The sequence below is a fragment of the Hemitrygon akajei genome, chromosome 10 (genome assembly GCF_048418815.1).
Source record: "Hemitrygon akajei chromosome 10, sHemAka1.3, whole genome shotgun sequence".
Classification (NCBI taxonomy): domain Eukaryota; kingdom Metazoa; phylum Chordata; class Chondrichthyes; order Myliobatiformes; family Dasyatidae; genus Hemitrygon; species Hemitrygon akajei.
Window position 1 is genome coordinate 88,760,271 of NC_133133.1, and position 17,497 is coordinate 88,777,767.

General features: G+C 42.3%; 1 protein-coding gene across 2 annotated transcripts in view; it reads left to right on the forward strand.

Annotated features, from left to right (window-relative positions):
• The window catches only part of LOC140734522 (connector enhancer of kinase suppressor of ras 2), a 1,506,781-nt gene that overhangs the window by 1,363,073 nt on the left and 126,211 nt on the right, over positions 1-17,497 (forward strand). For both annotated transcript variants that reach the window (XR_012100554.1, XM_073058598.1), the window contains exon 13: positions 6,519-6,553. Coding sequence is in view for 1 of the 2 variants with exons in the window: in XM_073058598.1 (XP_072914699.1) it covers positions 6,519-6,553 (35 nt within the window). In the remaining variant the exon portion in view is untranslated. The remainder of the gene's footprint in view (positions 1-6,518; positions 6,554-17,497) is intronic.

Sequence of the window (17,497 nt, forward strand, 5' to 3'; positions counted from 1 at the left end):
TCTTGGTGATATTGAGACGCAGGTAGTTTGAGTTGCACCATATCACAAAGTCCTGTATCAGTTTCCTATACTCCTCCTCCTGTCCATTCCTGACACACCCCACTATGGCCGTGTCATCAGCGAACTTCTGCACATGGCAGGACTCCGAGTTATATTGGAAGTCTGATGTGTACAGGGTGAACAGGACCGGAGAGAGTACGGTTCCCTGCGGCGCTCCTGTGCTGCTGACCACCGTGTCAGACCTACAGTCTCCCAACCGCACATACTGAGGTCTATCTGTCAAGTAGTCCACTATCCAATCCACCATGTGAGAGTCTACTCCCATCTCCGTTAGTTTGTGCCTTAAGATCTTGGGCATTTAAAATAAATGTTAAAAGTGTTGCACACTGAATGGAAAATCTGGCCAATGGACATCCAATGAATCATAACACCACTACCATAATTAGTACCATTTATTTGTAATTGTGTATTCTTAAAGCAGATTTATTGAGGATATTGCCAGGTCAGGAGGACCTGAGTTATAAGGAAAGATTACTTAGATTGGGACTTTATTCCTTGGAACGTAAAAAATTTAGAGGAGATTTGATAGAGGTATACAAAATGATGAGTGGTATAGATAGGGTAAGTGCAAGCAGATTTTTTCAACTGAGTTTGGATGGGTCTGCAACTAGAGGTCATGGGTTAAGGATGAAAGATGAAACGTTTAAGGGGAACATGTGGGGAAACTTCTTCATTCTGAGGGTTGTGAAAGTGTGGAATGAGCCACCAGCACAAGTGGTGCATATAAGCTCAATTTCAATGTTTAGGAGAAGTTTGAATAAGTACATGGATGGTAGAAGTATGGAGTGCTATGGTCCCGGTGGGAGGTCGATGGGAGTAGGCAGTTTAAGTGGTTTGGCACAGACTAGATGGGCCAAAGGTCCTGTTCATGTACTGTGCTTTTCTATGATTCTATATGGAATTATATGTTATTAGGAGATAAGTTATCAAAACAATAATTAAAATAAACCACCAAAATTGTCTCATACAAGATTATATTTTATAATATTAAAATTGGTGTATTTCAATAGGAATGTTTTGTAAACCCTTTATTCTGTCTGATTCATTTGGTGTGCCATGCATTAAGACAGGAATGACGATTATTTATAGTTAAGTCACAGTGCTGAGAAAATTAATCTTTTGATGTGGGGACATTTACAAGTTTCAGGCTGAGGAAGAAAGTGATATGGTTATTTTATGTGTGTGTGAGCAATGGTGACTTTGAGACACATGAGAGAAATATGCGGAGGAACTGTCTGTAATACAATATTCCATCTCTACACTTGTATGCGGAGGAAATGTCTGTAATACAATATTCCATCGCTACACTTGTATGCGGAGGAACTGTCTGTAATACAATATTCCATCGCTACACTTGTATGCGGAGGAACTGTCTGTAATACAATATTCCATTACTACACTTACACAGGTAACTAATGGCCTCAGCAACCACAGCAGATCAAAGGCTCAAAAAGAATGTGAAATGATTTCTGTTTGGCATCTGGAAGAAATCCATGCGGTCATGGGGAAAATGTGCTAACTCCTTATAGACAGTGGCAGGAATTGAACCAGGTTCACTGGTACTGTAGAGCGTTGTGCTAACCATTATGCTACTGTGCCACTCTTCTGCCAGCTGCCTTCTGTCACGAGTCATCCTTACACAAATAATTTCCTCAGGTGTCCCACATGGAGTGAATTACTAGAGCACATTGGGCACTCGTAAGATAACACGCTCCTCGTAGCACAATGTTGGACTCGGATGTCAGCTTAATAAGTAAATTATAAATAAACTATCCATTTTTGAAAATAATTACGTTGATTGCTCAGTTTTGAATTGGTGCTTTATGATGGGTTGTTGCATGAACTCATAATACTCTATTGCCTAAATTACATTAAGAACTTCATTCATTTCAGTTTGTGCAATTTCATTCGCCTTTCCCAATCTTTGTAGTGTTGTCCAAACGAAAGTTCTAATGTGTAAATGAAAAGGAAGTTGGGCTCTTGGTCTCAATGTATGAATATAAAATGTGTGATTATTCACAGTAACTGATGTTATATGATTGTGGTTTATCACAGTCAGTACCATTCTAACCTTTAAGTCTGATACACCATGCTTAAATGGATGGTTAGTTGAGATAAGACAATACTGCAGAATAGATCCTCCATTCTCATAGCCAAAAGAGTATGATGGTTCATTAGAATTGTCAATAACATGCCCAACTCTAGCTTCCTAAACAGACACGCAATCTGCAGCTCTGTAGAGCTTGAGATTACTAGGCTGACAAAGAAAACAGCTCAACGGTGTGTTCAAAGCTTCTTTGAAAAGGTTTAACATTCCTATTGACTCCTGAGAACCTCAGGCCCACGACCATTCAACCTGGAAAGGGACCATTTAGGAATCTTTGTGCACTGGGAGTCCTGCATAAGCACTGGAAAGGGGGTGCACCCCCTCACACACCATCCACCCATTCAGCAACTGATCTACCACCTACACCATCTGTGGAATAGTCTGCCATTGGCCTCATCTGTCTCTCACAATATGGGAGTGGATGCAAGTCATCCTTGATGCTGAGGGACACCTAGAAGAAGATCAGGGATTTACCCATATCATTCTCTGCTGAATGAGTTTTGACAAATCTCATTGGTGTTCGTCTGACTTTGAATATTTTTTGTACATCCCTTTACAGCATATACAATCTCAGTATTAACTTGAAAGCTAGTTATTGTCCACAAAGGGGTTAATCGATTTGAAATCAGTGGGTTATGACTTCTTTAAAAATAGTGGGAAAAGGAACCCTGGCAATCTGATTTTCAGACCATTGCAAATGACAGTCACAAACGTCATGCCTTCTAACTAAGGGTCCTTGTGTACTCTAGAGGTCATATGACCTTTATAAAAAATGTCATTCAATTGTAGTGAGGATTTAATCAGCCCAGAGAAAACTGCAGCCTCTCTGGTTTCTCCCTTTAGATGAAGGATGTGTGTTTATACATGTTTGCGTGTATTAGCTTTAATTATCTTGTTAGCTCAGAGCTTGCATAATTTGTGTCTGTGACCATCGACAGTTTAATTAGCCTTCCTCTTTCACTTTGTTAAGGACTTTTTTCAAGAGGCATTCCTTGATTAGGTATGAAGTACTATAGATAAAAGTCAGAACAAGGACATTTCCTTGCCCAAGAAACAGGTTATCAATTTCTTCATAAAGAGCTTTGGAACTTGAGACACCATGGATAAAATTAATTGAGGTTAGTGCTTGCAGGAGCAGAAAGAGAGCATATCTACCTGGAAATACAAATGTCTCATTTCTTTCTTTTATTTCAGCATTATGCAATTAGAAATCTACTTTTCTCAGAGTGAAACATGACCATTGTTGAATTGTTCCACTTCACTTTGAAAAATTATTTATATGTTCATTTATTGGGGTACAGCGTGGAATAGGCCGTTCCTGCCCAGCCACCACAATTTAGCCAAAGCCTAATCATGGGACAATTTACAATGGCCAATTAACCTACCAACGGCTATGTACTTAGACTGTGGGAGGAAACCAGAGCACCCAGAGGAAACCCAGATGGTTACGGGGAGAATGTATCAACTCCTTACAGGCTGCAGTAGGAATTGAACCCGGGTCACCTGTTGTGCCAACCACTATGCTACCCTGCCATCCTTCTGCCAAATACCCTCTGGCACGAGTCATCCTTGTACCCTGACATAACTTCCCCTGTCATCCCACATGTAGTGAATCACATTAGGCACTCACAGGACAACATGCTCTCTTAGCACAGTGCTGGACTAGGATAAGTAAATTAATAATAACATAAGTAAACTATAACTTACTTATAAATAAGTAAGTAAATTATTTACCTACATCCTTTCTATGCACACTTTGAAAGGGAGGGTACCTGTGCATCTGGTGACTCTGTGATCTCTAACACAGAGGCTGACATCAGAAAATCTTTCAAGAGGGTGAACCCTCACAATGCATCAGGCTCTGATGATGTACCTGGTAAGACTCTGAAAACGTGTGCCAGCCAGCTGGCAGGAGTGGTCAAGGACATCTTCAATCTCTCACACCGTAGACAGACTTTTCCACCTGCTTCAACAGGGTGACAGTCACACCAGTGCCCAAGAAGAGCAGGATGATCTTCCTCAATGGTATCACCCAGTAGCACTCACATCTAATGTGATGAAATGCTTTGAGAGGTTGGTCATGGCTAGAATCAACTCCTTCCTAAGCAAGGACCTGGACACACTGCAATTTGCCTATTGCCACAATAGGACTACAGCAAATGCAATTTCACTGGCTTTCCATTTGGCCTTGGATCACCTGGACAATAGTAATATCTACGTCAGGCTGCCGTTTATCGACAACAGCTCAGCTTTAACCCAATATTGCCCTTAGTTATAATCACCATGCTCCAAAACCTGGGCCTCTGAATCTCCCCCATTGACTTCCTCATCAGGAGATCGCAGTCTGTGCAGATCAGAAATACCATCTCCTTGCAGACAATCAACACTGTCACACCTCAAGGATGCGTGCTTGGCCCACAGCTCTATTCTCTCCACATCCATGACTGTGTGGCTTGGCACAACTCAAACACTTATCTATAAATTTGTTGACACATAATTATTGTTGGAAGAATTTCAGCTGGTGATGAGAGAACATACAGGAGTGAGATAGGTCAGCTGGTTGGGTGGTGTCACAGCAACAATATTGCACTCAATGTCAGTAAGCCCCAGGAATTGATAGTGGAGTTCAGGAAGGGGAGGTCATGGTAACACACACTCACTGAGGGATTCGCTATGGAACGGGTGAGCAGTTTCAAGTTCATGGGTGTTAACATATTTGGGCCCACCATATTGGTGCAATTAGAAAGAAGGCGCAACAGTAGCTATATTTCATTAGGAGTTTGCGGAGACTTGTTACGTCACCAAAGACATTCACAAATTTCTATAGATGTACTGTGGAGAGCATCGTAACTGGTTGCATCAGCATCTGATATGGAGAGGCTACACTACAGAATTGGAAAAGGCTGCAAGAAGCTGTAAACTCAACCAGTGCCATCAATGGACATAGCACCCCCCCACCCCCCGCATCCAGGATATCTTCAAAAGGCGATGCCTCAGAAAGGTGGCATACATCATTAAAGAACCCCCCATCACCCAGGAAATGCCCTCTTCTCATTGTTACCATCAAAAGCCTGAAGATACACAATCAACGTTTCAGGAGCTGCTTCTTCCCATCTACTATCATAATTTCTGAATTATAATTTCAGTATTTTCCTCTATTTTTGCACTACTTAGTTATTTTTATATATATTCTTCTTATCGTAATTTATAGATTTTTTATTATATATTGGAATGTACTGATGCAACAAATTTTACATTATATCCAGTGATATTAAACCTGATTCTGATTCTAATTCTGCCCTTTGTACTGAACAAAAACCTGAACCCTGATAATCCCAGGTTTGATCTTCCCCACCTGACCATGAACTCCTCTTCCTTATTGACATTGAACGCAAGGTTGTTGTTGTGATGCCACTCAACTAGCTGAACCATCTGGCTCCCATATGCCTCCTCATCACCACTGAAACTCTGCCTACCCCAAACAGACCCATCTCTACCACATGTGTCAAACTTCCCACATTCCAATCCCCGCCAGAAATGGCAGCATCTTCCCTTCTCTGAACCTCCTCCACAAATGACTTAAATCACTTCTTCCAACCCCTTTCCACATCTACTGTTGTCTTCTCTCATATTCCAATCTCTTCCACAAATGTTGGTGTCTTCCTTTTCGCCTTACCTCACCACAAATCCTGCTCTTCCCTTTTCCCCAGCCTAAGTACAGACCCATTGGGTCTTGTTTCAGTTGACCTCCCATTGCAAACTTGGAATTTTATGTCTGGGTGGCTTGATTCCAACCTAAGATACAGAGAAGTATACATCAAAAGACCAACGGTGAAAATGGCTCATGGCCACATGAGTGTTCTGGAATTTTCTGGGCAAAGTATTATCAAGAAAGATGAACAGCCTCTCTTCTCAGAGGAAATGGTGAAATTACAATCAAGGAAACCAGTCAACTCATTGAATTGTGTGTACTAAAGAACTCTTTTGAGCCCTGTTCATTCCTTCTGTATCTCCCACAGCTTCTGCCATGTGTCTTCACCTGAATGGCTCAGAGCCTGAAGCTTAAAATATAGTCACAAGTTCTGAAAAGCAGGTAACTCAAGCCCCCTTCAGTGGAACAATGTCTGTGCGGAGAGCCAGCCTGTAGATATGGCAGGCAGGTATTCATCGGGTTTCAGCTTGCATATCTTCTATAAATATTGCTCATACCTGCAGAACTTTATGATCTCATATTTCCCATATGTCAGACCAGCCTCGGTGAATGTTTCATGGTGGGAAGTGGGGATTGTTCCATTTCTGGTAAAGGCTTTAACAATATTTTTTTCTCTCTCTCCATCTTTTGTTGTTTCAGCGAGCAGGGGATTCTATTGTTGGGGAGACGGAAAGGTAAATCTTTCCCTTCTGCTATGTTTTTTAAATAGTGATTGATTGACTGAAATGCAACAGAACTGTTTTTCCATGAGCAGAGAGTGCACTTTAATGTAAAACTAACTAAAGTAAAAGCATACTGTTTTAATGTTTATGATTATAAATATTTTTGAGGTGGGGGTGATATACCACTACCAACACAAATTACTCTGCAGGATCATTTTGAATATTAATTCATGCACTCAGAATCTGAATGCATTATTAGTCTCTTCAGTTCTGCTGCCTTGGCTACTTCAGTCATGGCTACATCCCGGTCACAGGAGGTTTACAGTGCCTGTTAAAGCTGGATCCCCTCACTATGGAAGGGAGGATTTGCAGTGCAGTGTCACCACCCCCATTGGACAGTGCTGCATCAGGCAAAAGCAGTGTCACACTCAAATTGTTCCCCCACACTTTTGCAGCCATTGGTACTGAATGCCTTGTGAAGAGCTGTCAGAATGGGGAGCCGGGGGGTGGGGTAGGGAAGCAATATTTAGTGCCTCCTAAACAAAAGCACGAAATGTTCAGGAAAGCAAACATATCGTTTGCATTTTTCATTGTTACAAACCTTCAGTACGGTTCAGAATGACAGAAAACCTGTACACACTGATGCAAAAAATAATTTATATTTACACACAGATATTATTGTAGTTTTCTTATCAGGGCTTGACATAAAGGTCTCTGATATTTTCCTTTTCATCTCATAGTTCTGTGATTCTGAGGTACACTCAAAAATCTTGAAATCCTATTGATGTATGTGATGAGCCTTCACAAGCTTCAGACAGTATGTGATCTGCAATGAGGAATGTCCAGTGTAATTTAGAGGCTCTTCAGGGTGGAAAGCAGTCAGAAAAAGATTAATTAGAGTCAAATATGTCACTCATGTTTCCCACTGCTTGGTGACTTTGAGTTTATCCACTTTTCCTCCATGTTTACATGAATTCAAATTGCAATTCACGATCATATCAAACCTCAGTGCAAGGTTTAACTATTCCTATTCTTGTGTGTGAGCTTGTAGTCTTACACAGTGCTTACGTGTAGCCAGAGCTGAGTGTCAGTTCGTCATCTCAGATCATTAATCATGGGAACGCCATGAACTGAGCCAATACTTCCTTCCATCTTGTGTAAGCACAAAATTTCACAAAATACCTCAAGAAACCCAACAGTTAATCTGTAGGTAAATCATAGCAGAACAGAGGAGACCCTCAGACCATTGGCGTCTGTAGCTCCTTGGTGCGCCTTATTCCCCCATGTTCCTGTAACTTTTTCTCCTTTGAATACTTATCCAATTACCATTTGAAATCTGCCATTGAATCACCCAACTTTGAAAATATTCTACACTGCAGTCTAAATCTTGACTCTCTCTATGTAAAATATTGCTTCTCTTTGACTGGTTCATATGCCACCTTAAATCTATGCTGAAAAATGCTGGCAACACTCAGTAGGTCAGAGAGGGAAAGGGAAAAAATTATTTCCACAGATGCTGTGTGACAGGGATGTTTCCAGTATCTTCTGTTTTTACAGAGATTTCGAAGGCTCAGGGACAGGAATGGTTACTTCAAGTGCTGGGTTTCAGATGTTCTAGAAAGGACAGGGAAGGAGGCAAAAGAGGCAGGGGCATGGCACTGTTTATCAGAGATAGTGTCATGGCTGCAGAAAATGTGGACGCCATGGAGGGATTGTCTACGCGGTCTCTGTGGGTGGAGGTTTGGAACAGGAAGGGGTCAATAACAACTGGGTGTTTTTTATAGGCTGCCCAATAGTAACAGGGATATCAGGGAGCAGAAAGGGAAGCAGATCCTGGAAATGCGTAATAATAACAGAGTTGTCATGATGGGAGATTTTAATTTCCCAAATATCAATTGGCATCTCCCTAGAGTAAGGCTTTTAGATGGGGTGGAGTTTGTTAGGTGTGTTCAGGAAGGCTTCTTGACACAGTATGAAGATAAGCCTACAAGAGGAGAGGCTGTTCTTGATTTGGTATTGGGAAATGAACCTGGTCAGGTGTCAGATCTCTCAGTGGGAGAGCATTTTGGAGATAGTGATCATAATTCTGTCTCCTTTACAATAGCATTGGAGAGAGATAGGAACAGACAAGTTAGAAAAGCGCTTAATTGGAGTAAGGCAAATTATGAGGTGATCAGGTAGGAAATTGGAGGCTTAAATTGGAAACACATATTCTCAGGGAAAAGTACGGAATAAATGTGGCAATTATTCAGGAGGTATTTGTGTAGAGCTCTGTATAGATACGTTCCAATGAGACAGGGAAGCTATGGTAGGGTAAAGGAACCGTGGTGTACAAAGGATGTAGTAAATCTAGTCAAGAAGAAAAGAAAAGCTTACAAAAGGTTCAGAGAGCTAGGTAATGTTAGAGATCTAGAAGATTATAAGGCTAATAGGAAGGAGCTTAAGAATGAAATTAAGAGAGCCAGAAGGGGCCATGAGAAGGCCTTGGCGGGCAGAATTAAGGAAAACCCCAAGGCATTCTACAAGTATGTGAAGAGCAAGAGGATAACAGGTGAAAGAATAGGACTTATCAAGTGTGTCAGTGGGAAAGTGTGTATGGAACCGAAGGAAATAGCAGAGGTACTTAATGAATACTTTACTTCAGTATTCACTCTGGAAAAGGATCTTGGTGATTGTAGTGATGACTTGCAACAAACTGAAAAGCTTGAGCATGTAGATATTAAGAAAAAGGATCTGCTGGAGCTTTTGGAAAGCATCAAGTTGGATAAGTCGCCAGGACCAGACAAAATGTACCCCAGGCTAGTGTGGGAGGTGAGGGAGGAGATTACTGAGTCTCTGGTGATGATCTTTGCATCATCAATGGGGATGTGAGAGGTCTCGGAGGATTGGAGGGTTGCGAATGTTGTTACTTTATTCAAGAAAGGAAATTATAGACCGGTGAGTCTTACTTCGGTGGTTGGTAAGTTGATGGAGAAGATCCTGAGAGGCAGGATTTATGAACATTTGGTGAGGTATAATATGATTAGGAGTAGTCAGCATGGCTTGGTTAAGGGCAGGTCGTCCCTTACGAGCCTGATTGAATTTTTTGAGGATGTGACTAAACACATTGATGAAGGAAAAGTAGTAGATGTAGTGTATATGGATTTCAGGAAGGCATTTGACAAGGTACCCCATGCAAGGCTTATTGAGAAAGTAAGGAGGCATGGAACCAAGGGGACATTGCTTTGTGGATCCAGAACTGGCTTGTCCACAGAAGTCAAAGAGTGGTTGTAGATGGGACATATTCTGCATGGAGATTGGTGACCAGTGATGTGCCTCGGGGATCTGTTCTGGAAATCCTTCTCTTCGTGATTTTTATAAATGACTTGGAGAGGAAGTGGAGGAATGGGTTAGTAAGTTTGCTGATGACACAATGGTTGGAGGTGTTGTGGATAGTGTGGAGGGCTGTCAGAGGTTGCAGCGGGACATTGATAGGATGCAAAACTGGGTTGAGAAGTGGCAGATGGAGTTCAACCCAGATAAGTGTGAAGTGGTTCATTTTGGTATCTCAAATATGATGGCAGGATATAGAATTAATGGTAAGACTCTTGGCAGTGTGGAGGATCAGAGGGATCTTGGGGTCTGAGTCCATAGGACATTCAAAGCAGCTGTGCAGGTTGACTCTGTGGTTAAGAAGGCGTACGGTGTATTGGCCTTCATCAATCGTGGAACTGAATTTAGGAGCTGAGAGGTAATGTTGCAGCTATATAGGACCCTGGTCAGACCCCACTTGGAGTACTGTGCTCAGCTCTGGTCACCTCACTAGGGGAAGGATGTGGAAGCCATAGAAAGTGTCCAGAGGAAATTTACAAGGATGTTGCCTGGATTGGGGAGCATGCCTTATGAGAATAGGTTGTCTGAACTCAACCTTCTCTCCTTGGAGCGATGGGGGATGAGAGGTGACCTGATAGAGGTGTATAAGATGATGAGAGGCATTGATCGTGTGGATAGTCAGAGGCTTTTTCCCAGGGCTTAAATGGTTGCCACAAGAGGACACAGGTTTAAGGTGCTGGGGAGTAGGTACAGAGGAGATGTCAGAGGTAAGTTTTTTACTCAGAGAGTGGTGAGTGTGTGGAATGGGCTGCCGGCAACGGTGGTGGAGGTGGATACGATAGGGTCTTTTAAGAGACTTTTAGATAGGTACATGGAGCTCAATAAAATAGAGGGCTATAGGTAAGCCTAGTAATTTCTAAGGTAGGGACATGTTTGGCACAACTTTGTGTGCCGAAGGGCCTGTATTGTGCTGTAGGTTTTCTATGTTTCTTCTTCAGAATTTCACTTGATCTGCCACTTCCTGATTCTTAGTAAATTACCTGTGAGTCATCTGGTTTCTAAGTGATAAAACCCTACTTTTCCTGGCCTCTGCACCTAATTCTTCTCTCCACGAATCATTCTAATAAATCTTTTCTGTACCTTGTTAAAAGGCTTCATCTACTTCCAATTTCCAATACTGAGAAGTAATTGCCGCTTGCTTTGAACTTGTGTTTTATAATGATTTAACATAGTTCCCTGTCTTTTGTAATCTTTATAAATAAACACGAGCATTTTATTCAGTCACATATAGAACATAAAACATAGTACAGTACCGCACAGCAACAGGCCACTCGACCCACAATGTTGTACCTAATTAATTAAATTAGTAATTACTTTGCTAACTAAACCAATCTCTTCTGTCTACACAATGTCCATATCCCTCCATTTCCCTCACATTCATGTGCCCACCTAGTCATCTCTCAAAAGTCTCTGCTTCCACCACCCCAAGCAGCACATTCCAGACATCCACATCTCTCTGTGTAAAAAAACTTGCCCCTCACATCTCCTTTAAACTTTACCCCTCTCACCATAAATGCACCTGGTATTACACATTTCAACCCTGGGTAAAAGATACTCTCTGTCTATTCTATCTATGCCTCTCATAATCTCATAAACCTGAATCAGATCTCTCTTTAGCTTCCGCTGCTCCGACCTCTCATTAGAGTGCACGCCCTGTAAACCAGGCAACATCCTGCGAAACTGCTTCTGCACCCTCTCCAAAGCCTCGACATCCTTCCTAGAATGGGGCGACCAGAACTGTGTGAAATGCTCCAGATGTAGACTAAACAAAGTTTTATAAAGCTGCAACATAACTTCCTGACTTTTGAACTCAATTCCTCCATGAATAAATGCAAGCATGTCATATGCTTTACGAAATGCCATGGAACAGGAGATCCCAACTCTGTCTATGGCATGGACCAATACCATTAATCAAGGGATCCGTAGACCCCAGGTTGGGAACTTCTGCTGTAGAACACGCAGACTGCTTATGCACCCTACACATTAACTGTTTGTCCCACTCCCATCAGGGAGGAGGCTATGTAACGTCCACGTCAGGACCACCACGGTCAAAAACAGTTGCTCTTCCCAAGCAATAAGTCCAATCCTCACCTCCACCCACTAACTCACCACTCCAAAATTCCAACCATCACTAATTTATCATGTCCTGTCAGAGTCACATTAGATACGGGCACTCCTGTGCCTAGCGTCACTTTATGGACATACAGTACAATCATTCTAGATATAGAAGCTATTTTATGTATTTACATGTATTATGTTTTATATTATTGTGTTTTCTTTGTGCTGCATCAGATCCAGAGTAACAATCACATGATTCTGATTCACGCTCGTGTACAGGAATGACATTAAATGACTTTGATGATTGAATAATCGTGATTCCAGTTTCAAAGATATGTGCATAAACAGCAATGATCCACTTTTTTTAAAGGTTGAATTTCACCTACAATGAGTCCACCCATAAACCAGTCTGTTTGTGTACTCTTGGTTTATGAAGAAGTCAGTAATAACTGGGAAATGAACCTGGTCAGGTGTCAGATCTCTCAGTGGGAGAGCATTTTGGAGATAGTGATCATAATTCTATCTCCTTTACTATAGCATTGGAGAGAGATAGGAACAGACAAGTTAGAAAAGCGCTTAATTGGAGTAAGGGGAATTATGAGGCTATCGGGCAGGAAATTAGAGGCTTAAATTGGAAACAGATATTTTCAGGGAAAAGTACAGAAGAGATGTGGCAAATATTCAAGGGATATTTGTCTGGAGTTCTGTATAGATACATTCCAATGAGACAGGAAAGTTATGGTAGGGTACAGGAACCGTGGTGTACAAAGGCTATAATAAATCTGGTCAAGAAGAAAAGAAAAGCTTACAAAATGTTCAGAGAGCTAGGTAATGTTAGAGATCTAGAAGATTATAAGGCTGCTAGGAAGGAGCTTAAGAAGGAAATTAGGAGAGCCAGAAAGGGCCATGAGAAGGCCTTGGCGGGCAGGATTAAGGAAAACCCCAAGGCATTCTACAAGTATGTGAAGAGCAAGAGGGTAAGGCGTGTAGGAATACGACCTATCAGTTGTGACAGTGGGAACATGTGTATGGAACCGGAGGAAATCGCAGAGGTACTTAATGAAATTTTACTTCAGTATTCACTATGGAACTTAGTGATTGTAGTGATGACTTGCAGCAGACTGAAAAGCTTGAGCATGTAGATATTAAGGAAGAGGATGTGCTGGAGCTTTTGGAAAGCATCAAGTTAGATAAGTCACCAGGACCAGACAAAATGTACCCCAGGCTAGTGTGGGAGGCAAGGGAGGAGATTGCTGAGCCTCTGGTGATGATCTTTGCATCAACAATGGGGACGGAAGAGGTTCCGGAGGATTGGAGGGTTGCAAATGTTGTTCCTTTATTCAAGAAAGGGAGTAGAGATAGCCCAGGAAATTATAGACCAGTGAGTCTTACTTCAGTGGTTGGAAAGTTGATGGAGAAGGTCCTGAGAGGCAGGATTTATGAACCCTTGGAGAGCATAATATGATTAGGAATAGTCAGCATGGCTTTGTCAGAGGGCAGGTCATGCCTTACGAGCCTAATTGAATTTTTTGAGGATGTGACCAAACACATTGATGAAGGAAGAGTAGTAGATGTAGTGTATATGGATTTTAGCAAGGCAGTTGATAAGGTACCCCATGCAAGGCTTATTGATAAAGTAAGGAGGCATGGGATCCAAGGGGACATTGCTTTGTGGATCCAGAACTGGCTTGCCCACAGAAGGCAAAGAGTGGTTGTAGTTGGGTCATATTCTATATGGAGGTCGGTGATCAGTGGAGTGCCTCAGGGATCTGCTCTGGGACCCTTACTCTTCATGATTTTTACAAACGACCTGGATGAGGAAGTGGATTACTGGGTTAGTAAGTTTGCTGATGACACAAAGGTTGGAAGTGTTGTGGATAGTATGGAGGGCTGTCAGAGGTTACAGTGGGACATTGATAGGATGCAAAACTGGGCTGAGAAGTGGCAGATGGAGTTCAACCCAGATAAGTGTGAAGTGGTTCATTTTGGTAGGTCAAATATGATGGAGGATCAGAGGGATCCTGGGGTCCGAGTCCATAGGACATTCAAAGAGGCTGCACGGGTTGACTGTGGTTAAGAAGACGTACGGTGTCTTGGCCTTCATCAATCGTGGAATTGAATTTAGGAGCCGAGAGGTAATGTTGCAGCTATATAGGAACCTAGTCAGACCCCACTTGGAGTACTGTGCTCAGTTCTGGTCATCTCACTACGGGAAGGATGTGGAAGCCATAGAAAGGGTACAGAGGAGATTTACAAGGATGTTGCCTGGATTGGGGAGCACGCCTTATAGGTTAAGTGAACTCGGCCTTTTCTCCTTGGAGCGAAGGATGATGAGAGGTGACCTGATAGCAGTGTACAAGATAATGAGAGGCACTGATCGTGTGGATAGTCAGAGGCTTTTTCCCAGGGCTGAAATGGTTGCTACAAGAGGATACAAGTTTAGGGTGCTGGGGGGTAGGTACAGAGGAGATGTCAAGGGTAAGTTTTTTACTCAGAGAGTGATGAGTGCGTGGAATGGGCTGCCGGCAACGGTGGTGGAGGCTGATACTATAGGTTCTTTTAAGGGGCTTTTGGATAGGTACATGAAGCTTAGTAAAATAGAGGGCTATAAGTAAGCCTAGTAATTTCTAAGGTAGGGACATGTTCGGCACAACTTTGTGGGCCAAAAGGCCTGTATTGTGCTGTAGGTTTTCTATGTTTCTATGTAACTTGGAGTTTGATCTCCTAAAGCAGATATGCATCACTCACATATTTTACCTCAGTGGCTGAGGTTGGAATGACTTTAGTTCAGGAATAAAGATGATAAGAGTTTCAACAGTATCCCTGTTCCTCCTCCACTGAATGAATAGTACACTCAGTGATTCAGAAACAACTTCAGGTTTCTGAACTGATGAACACTATCTCATTATTCCATTTTTGTACTGTTTATCTGTTTTATCAATTTTAAATCTTTTCACTGTACTGCTACTGCAGAACAACAAATTTCATGCCATTTAAGACAATGATAATAAACCTGATTCTGATTTGGAACCCCTTTGTCCTGTAGTCTATCCCCACCCTAGCAGGAGGCTTGTTGAATCTGTGGTACAGTATTTGCAGCAAGGAAGATTGAGAAGGCAGTTGAAGTGATAACAGAGCCTTGGTTGACTTTGGTCTTCACTGAGGTTGGCTTAGCAATCGACTCATTGGTTGATATCAACCTAAATGTCACAGGCATGGGCCGGAGATGAAATTCCGTAAGGTAAGCCATATTTGAGAAAAACAAAGCTTATCTACCACCTGGTCCCAATGAGAATCACAGACAGGTTACAAAACTATCAACTGCCTCTGTTATCCCAGCACATCCTTCAGATTTCTGAGGAAAAGAGTGAAGATCAAGACTTTGGGCAGTGTCCAATTAGACATCAGAAATGTGAGAAGACGTGGCTCACTCAGGGTCACCGATTGAGTAGAAAAGGTATCAACTCGCGGCAGTTTGATGTTTTCAGCAGTGGCCAATCAGCATTTGGTATTGATTGGTAAGAACAAATTAAAATAAGACAGGAACAAGCAGAGTGTCCAATAACAGAGCAGCCATAGTGTGAGTGGATGGTTAGAGTGGGGATTTTGAGGTTTTAGATCTTTGAGGCTTGAGTGAGAGAAAACAAAAAGCTGTAGGTAAATTTTTATTCCTCAGTTTATTTATTGTTTTTTCTTCTATATGTTTGCCCAGTTAGAACAGTAAGGATACCAGGCAAGATAGTTAAATGCTTCACCTGCAGGTTGTGGGAAGGCAGGGAGACCTCCATAGTCCTTGTTGACTACACCTGCAAGAAGTGCATCCAGCTGCAGCTTCTAACAATCCACATTAAGGAGTTAGAGCTGGAATGGGATGAACTCCAGATCAGTCGAGAGGCTGAGTGGGTATTGGATGGGACATATAGAGAGGTAGACACAGGAAACTGGCTGAGAGTCAGTGCAGAGTATCCATGTGGCTACCTCCTTCAACAACAGGTATACTGTTGTGGGTGGGATGACCTAGCAGTGGAAAGTTACAGCAGTCAGGTCTCTGGCACTCGGTCTGGCTCTGTGACTCAAAAGGGAAGGGGGGAGAAAAGGTGAGCTGTGGTAATAGGGGATTCATTAGTTAGGGGAACAGAAGGGAGGTTCTGTGGGCAAGAAAGAGATTCCCAGATGGTATGTTGGTTCCCGGGTGCCAGGCCCAAGACATCTCAGACTGATTCCTCAGTATTCTTAAGGAGGGTGAGCAGCCTGAGGTCATGGTCCATGTAGGTACCAATGACATAGGTAGAAAGAGTGATAAGGTTCTGCAAAGTGAGTTCAAGGAGTTAGGCACAAAGTTAAAGGGCAGGACCTCCAGGGTTTTGATCTCAGGATTCCTACCCATGCCACGTGATAATGAGGCCAAAAATGGGAAGATTATACAGTTTGACACATGGCTAAGGAGTTGGTGTAGGAGGGAGATTGTCAGATTTTAGGATCTTTGGCTCTCTTCCAGGGAAAGTGGGACCTGTACAAAAGAGATGGTTTGCAACTCGACTGAAAGGGGGTGAATCTCCTAGTAGGAAGATTTGGGAGTACTGCACAGGGTGGGGTAGGGTTGAAACTAGAGATGCAGGGGGGTGGAAACCAGAGTGCCAGAACAGACAGTGGAGAGGTTGTGGAGGCAGATGTTATTAAGACCTCAGACAAAGTTAGGGATCAAAAGGTTGAGCATGGTGCAACTAATGTCCTGAGCTGCGTATACTTCAATGCAAGATGTATGGTAGGAAAGGCAGATGAGCTCAGGGCATGGATCAACACATGGATTATGATATTGTAGCTATTAGTGAGACTTCGTTGCAGGAGGGGCAAGAATGGCGGCTCAATATTATGGTGTTCTGTTGTTTTAGCTGCAACTGAGTGGGAGGGATTAAAGGAAGAGGAGTGGTGTTATTAGTCAGCGAAAATGTCACGGCAGTGCTTAGTCAGAACAGACAGGAGAACTTGTCTAGTGAGGCATTATGGATGGAACTGCGTAATAAGAAAAGTATTACCACGTTAATGGTCCGTGGGATTTAGAGGAAGAAGTTGTAGAGAGATTGCAGACTGTTGCAAGAAACATGAGGTGGTTACAGTAAATAATTTTAACTTTCCACATATTGACTGGGACTCCTATACAATAAAAGGTCTAGATGGGATAGAGTTTGTCAAATGTTTTCAGCAACGTTTCCTTAATCTCTATAGAAGTCTCAATGAGAGAGTGTGTGATACTTGATCAGCTGTTAGGGAATGAGGCAGGTGACAGAAGTTTGTGTGGTGTTCCATTTTGCATCTAGTGATTGTAATGCCATGAGTCTCAAAGTAAATATGGAAAAAGACAGGTCTGGTCCATGGACTGAGATTCTAAGTTGGAGAAAGACCAATTCTAATGGGATCAGGAAAGATCTGGCAAGTGTGGATTGGGATAGGCTGCTGCTTTCTGGCAAAAGTTGTACTTGGTAAGTGGAAAGCCTTCAGAAATGAAATTTTGAGTGTACAAAGCTT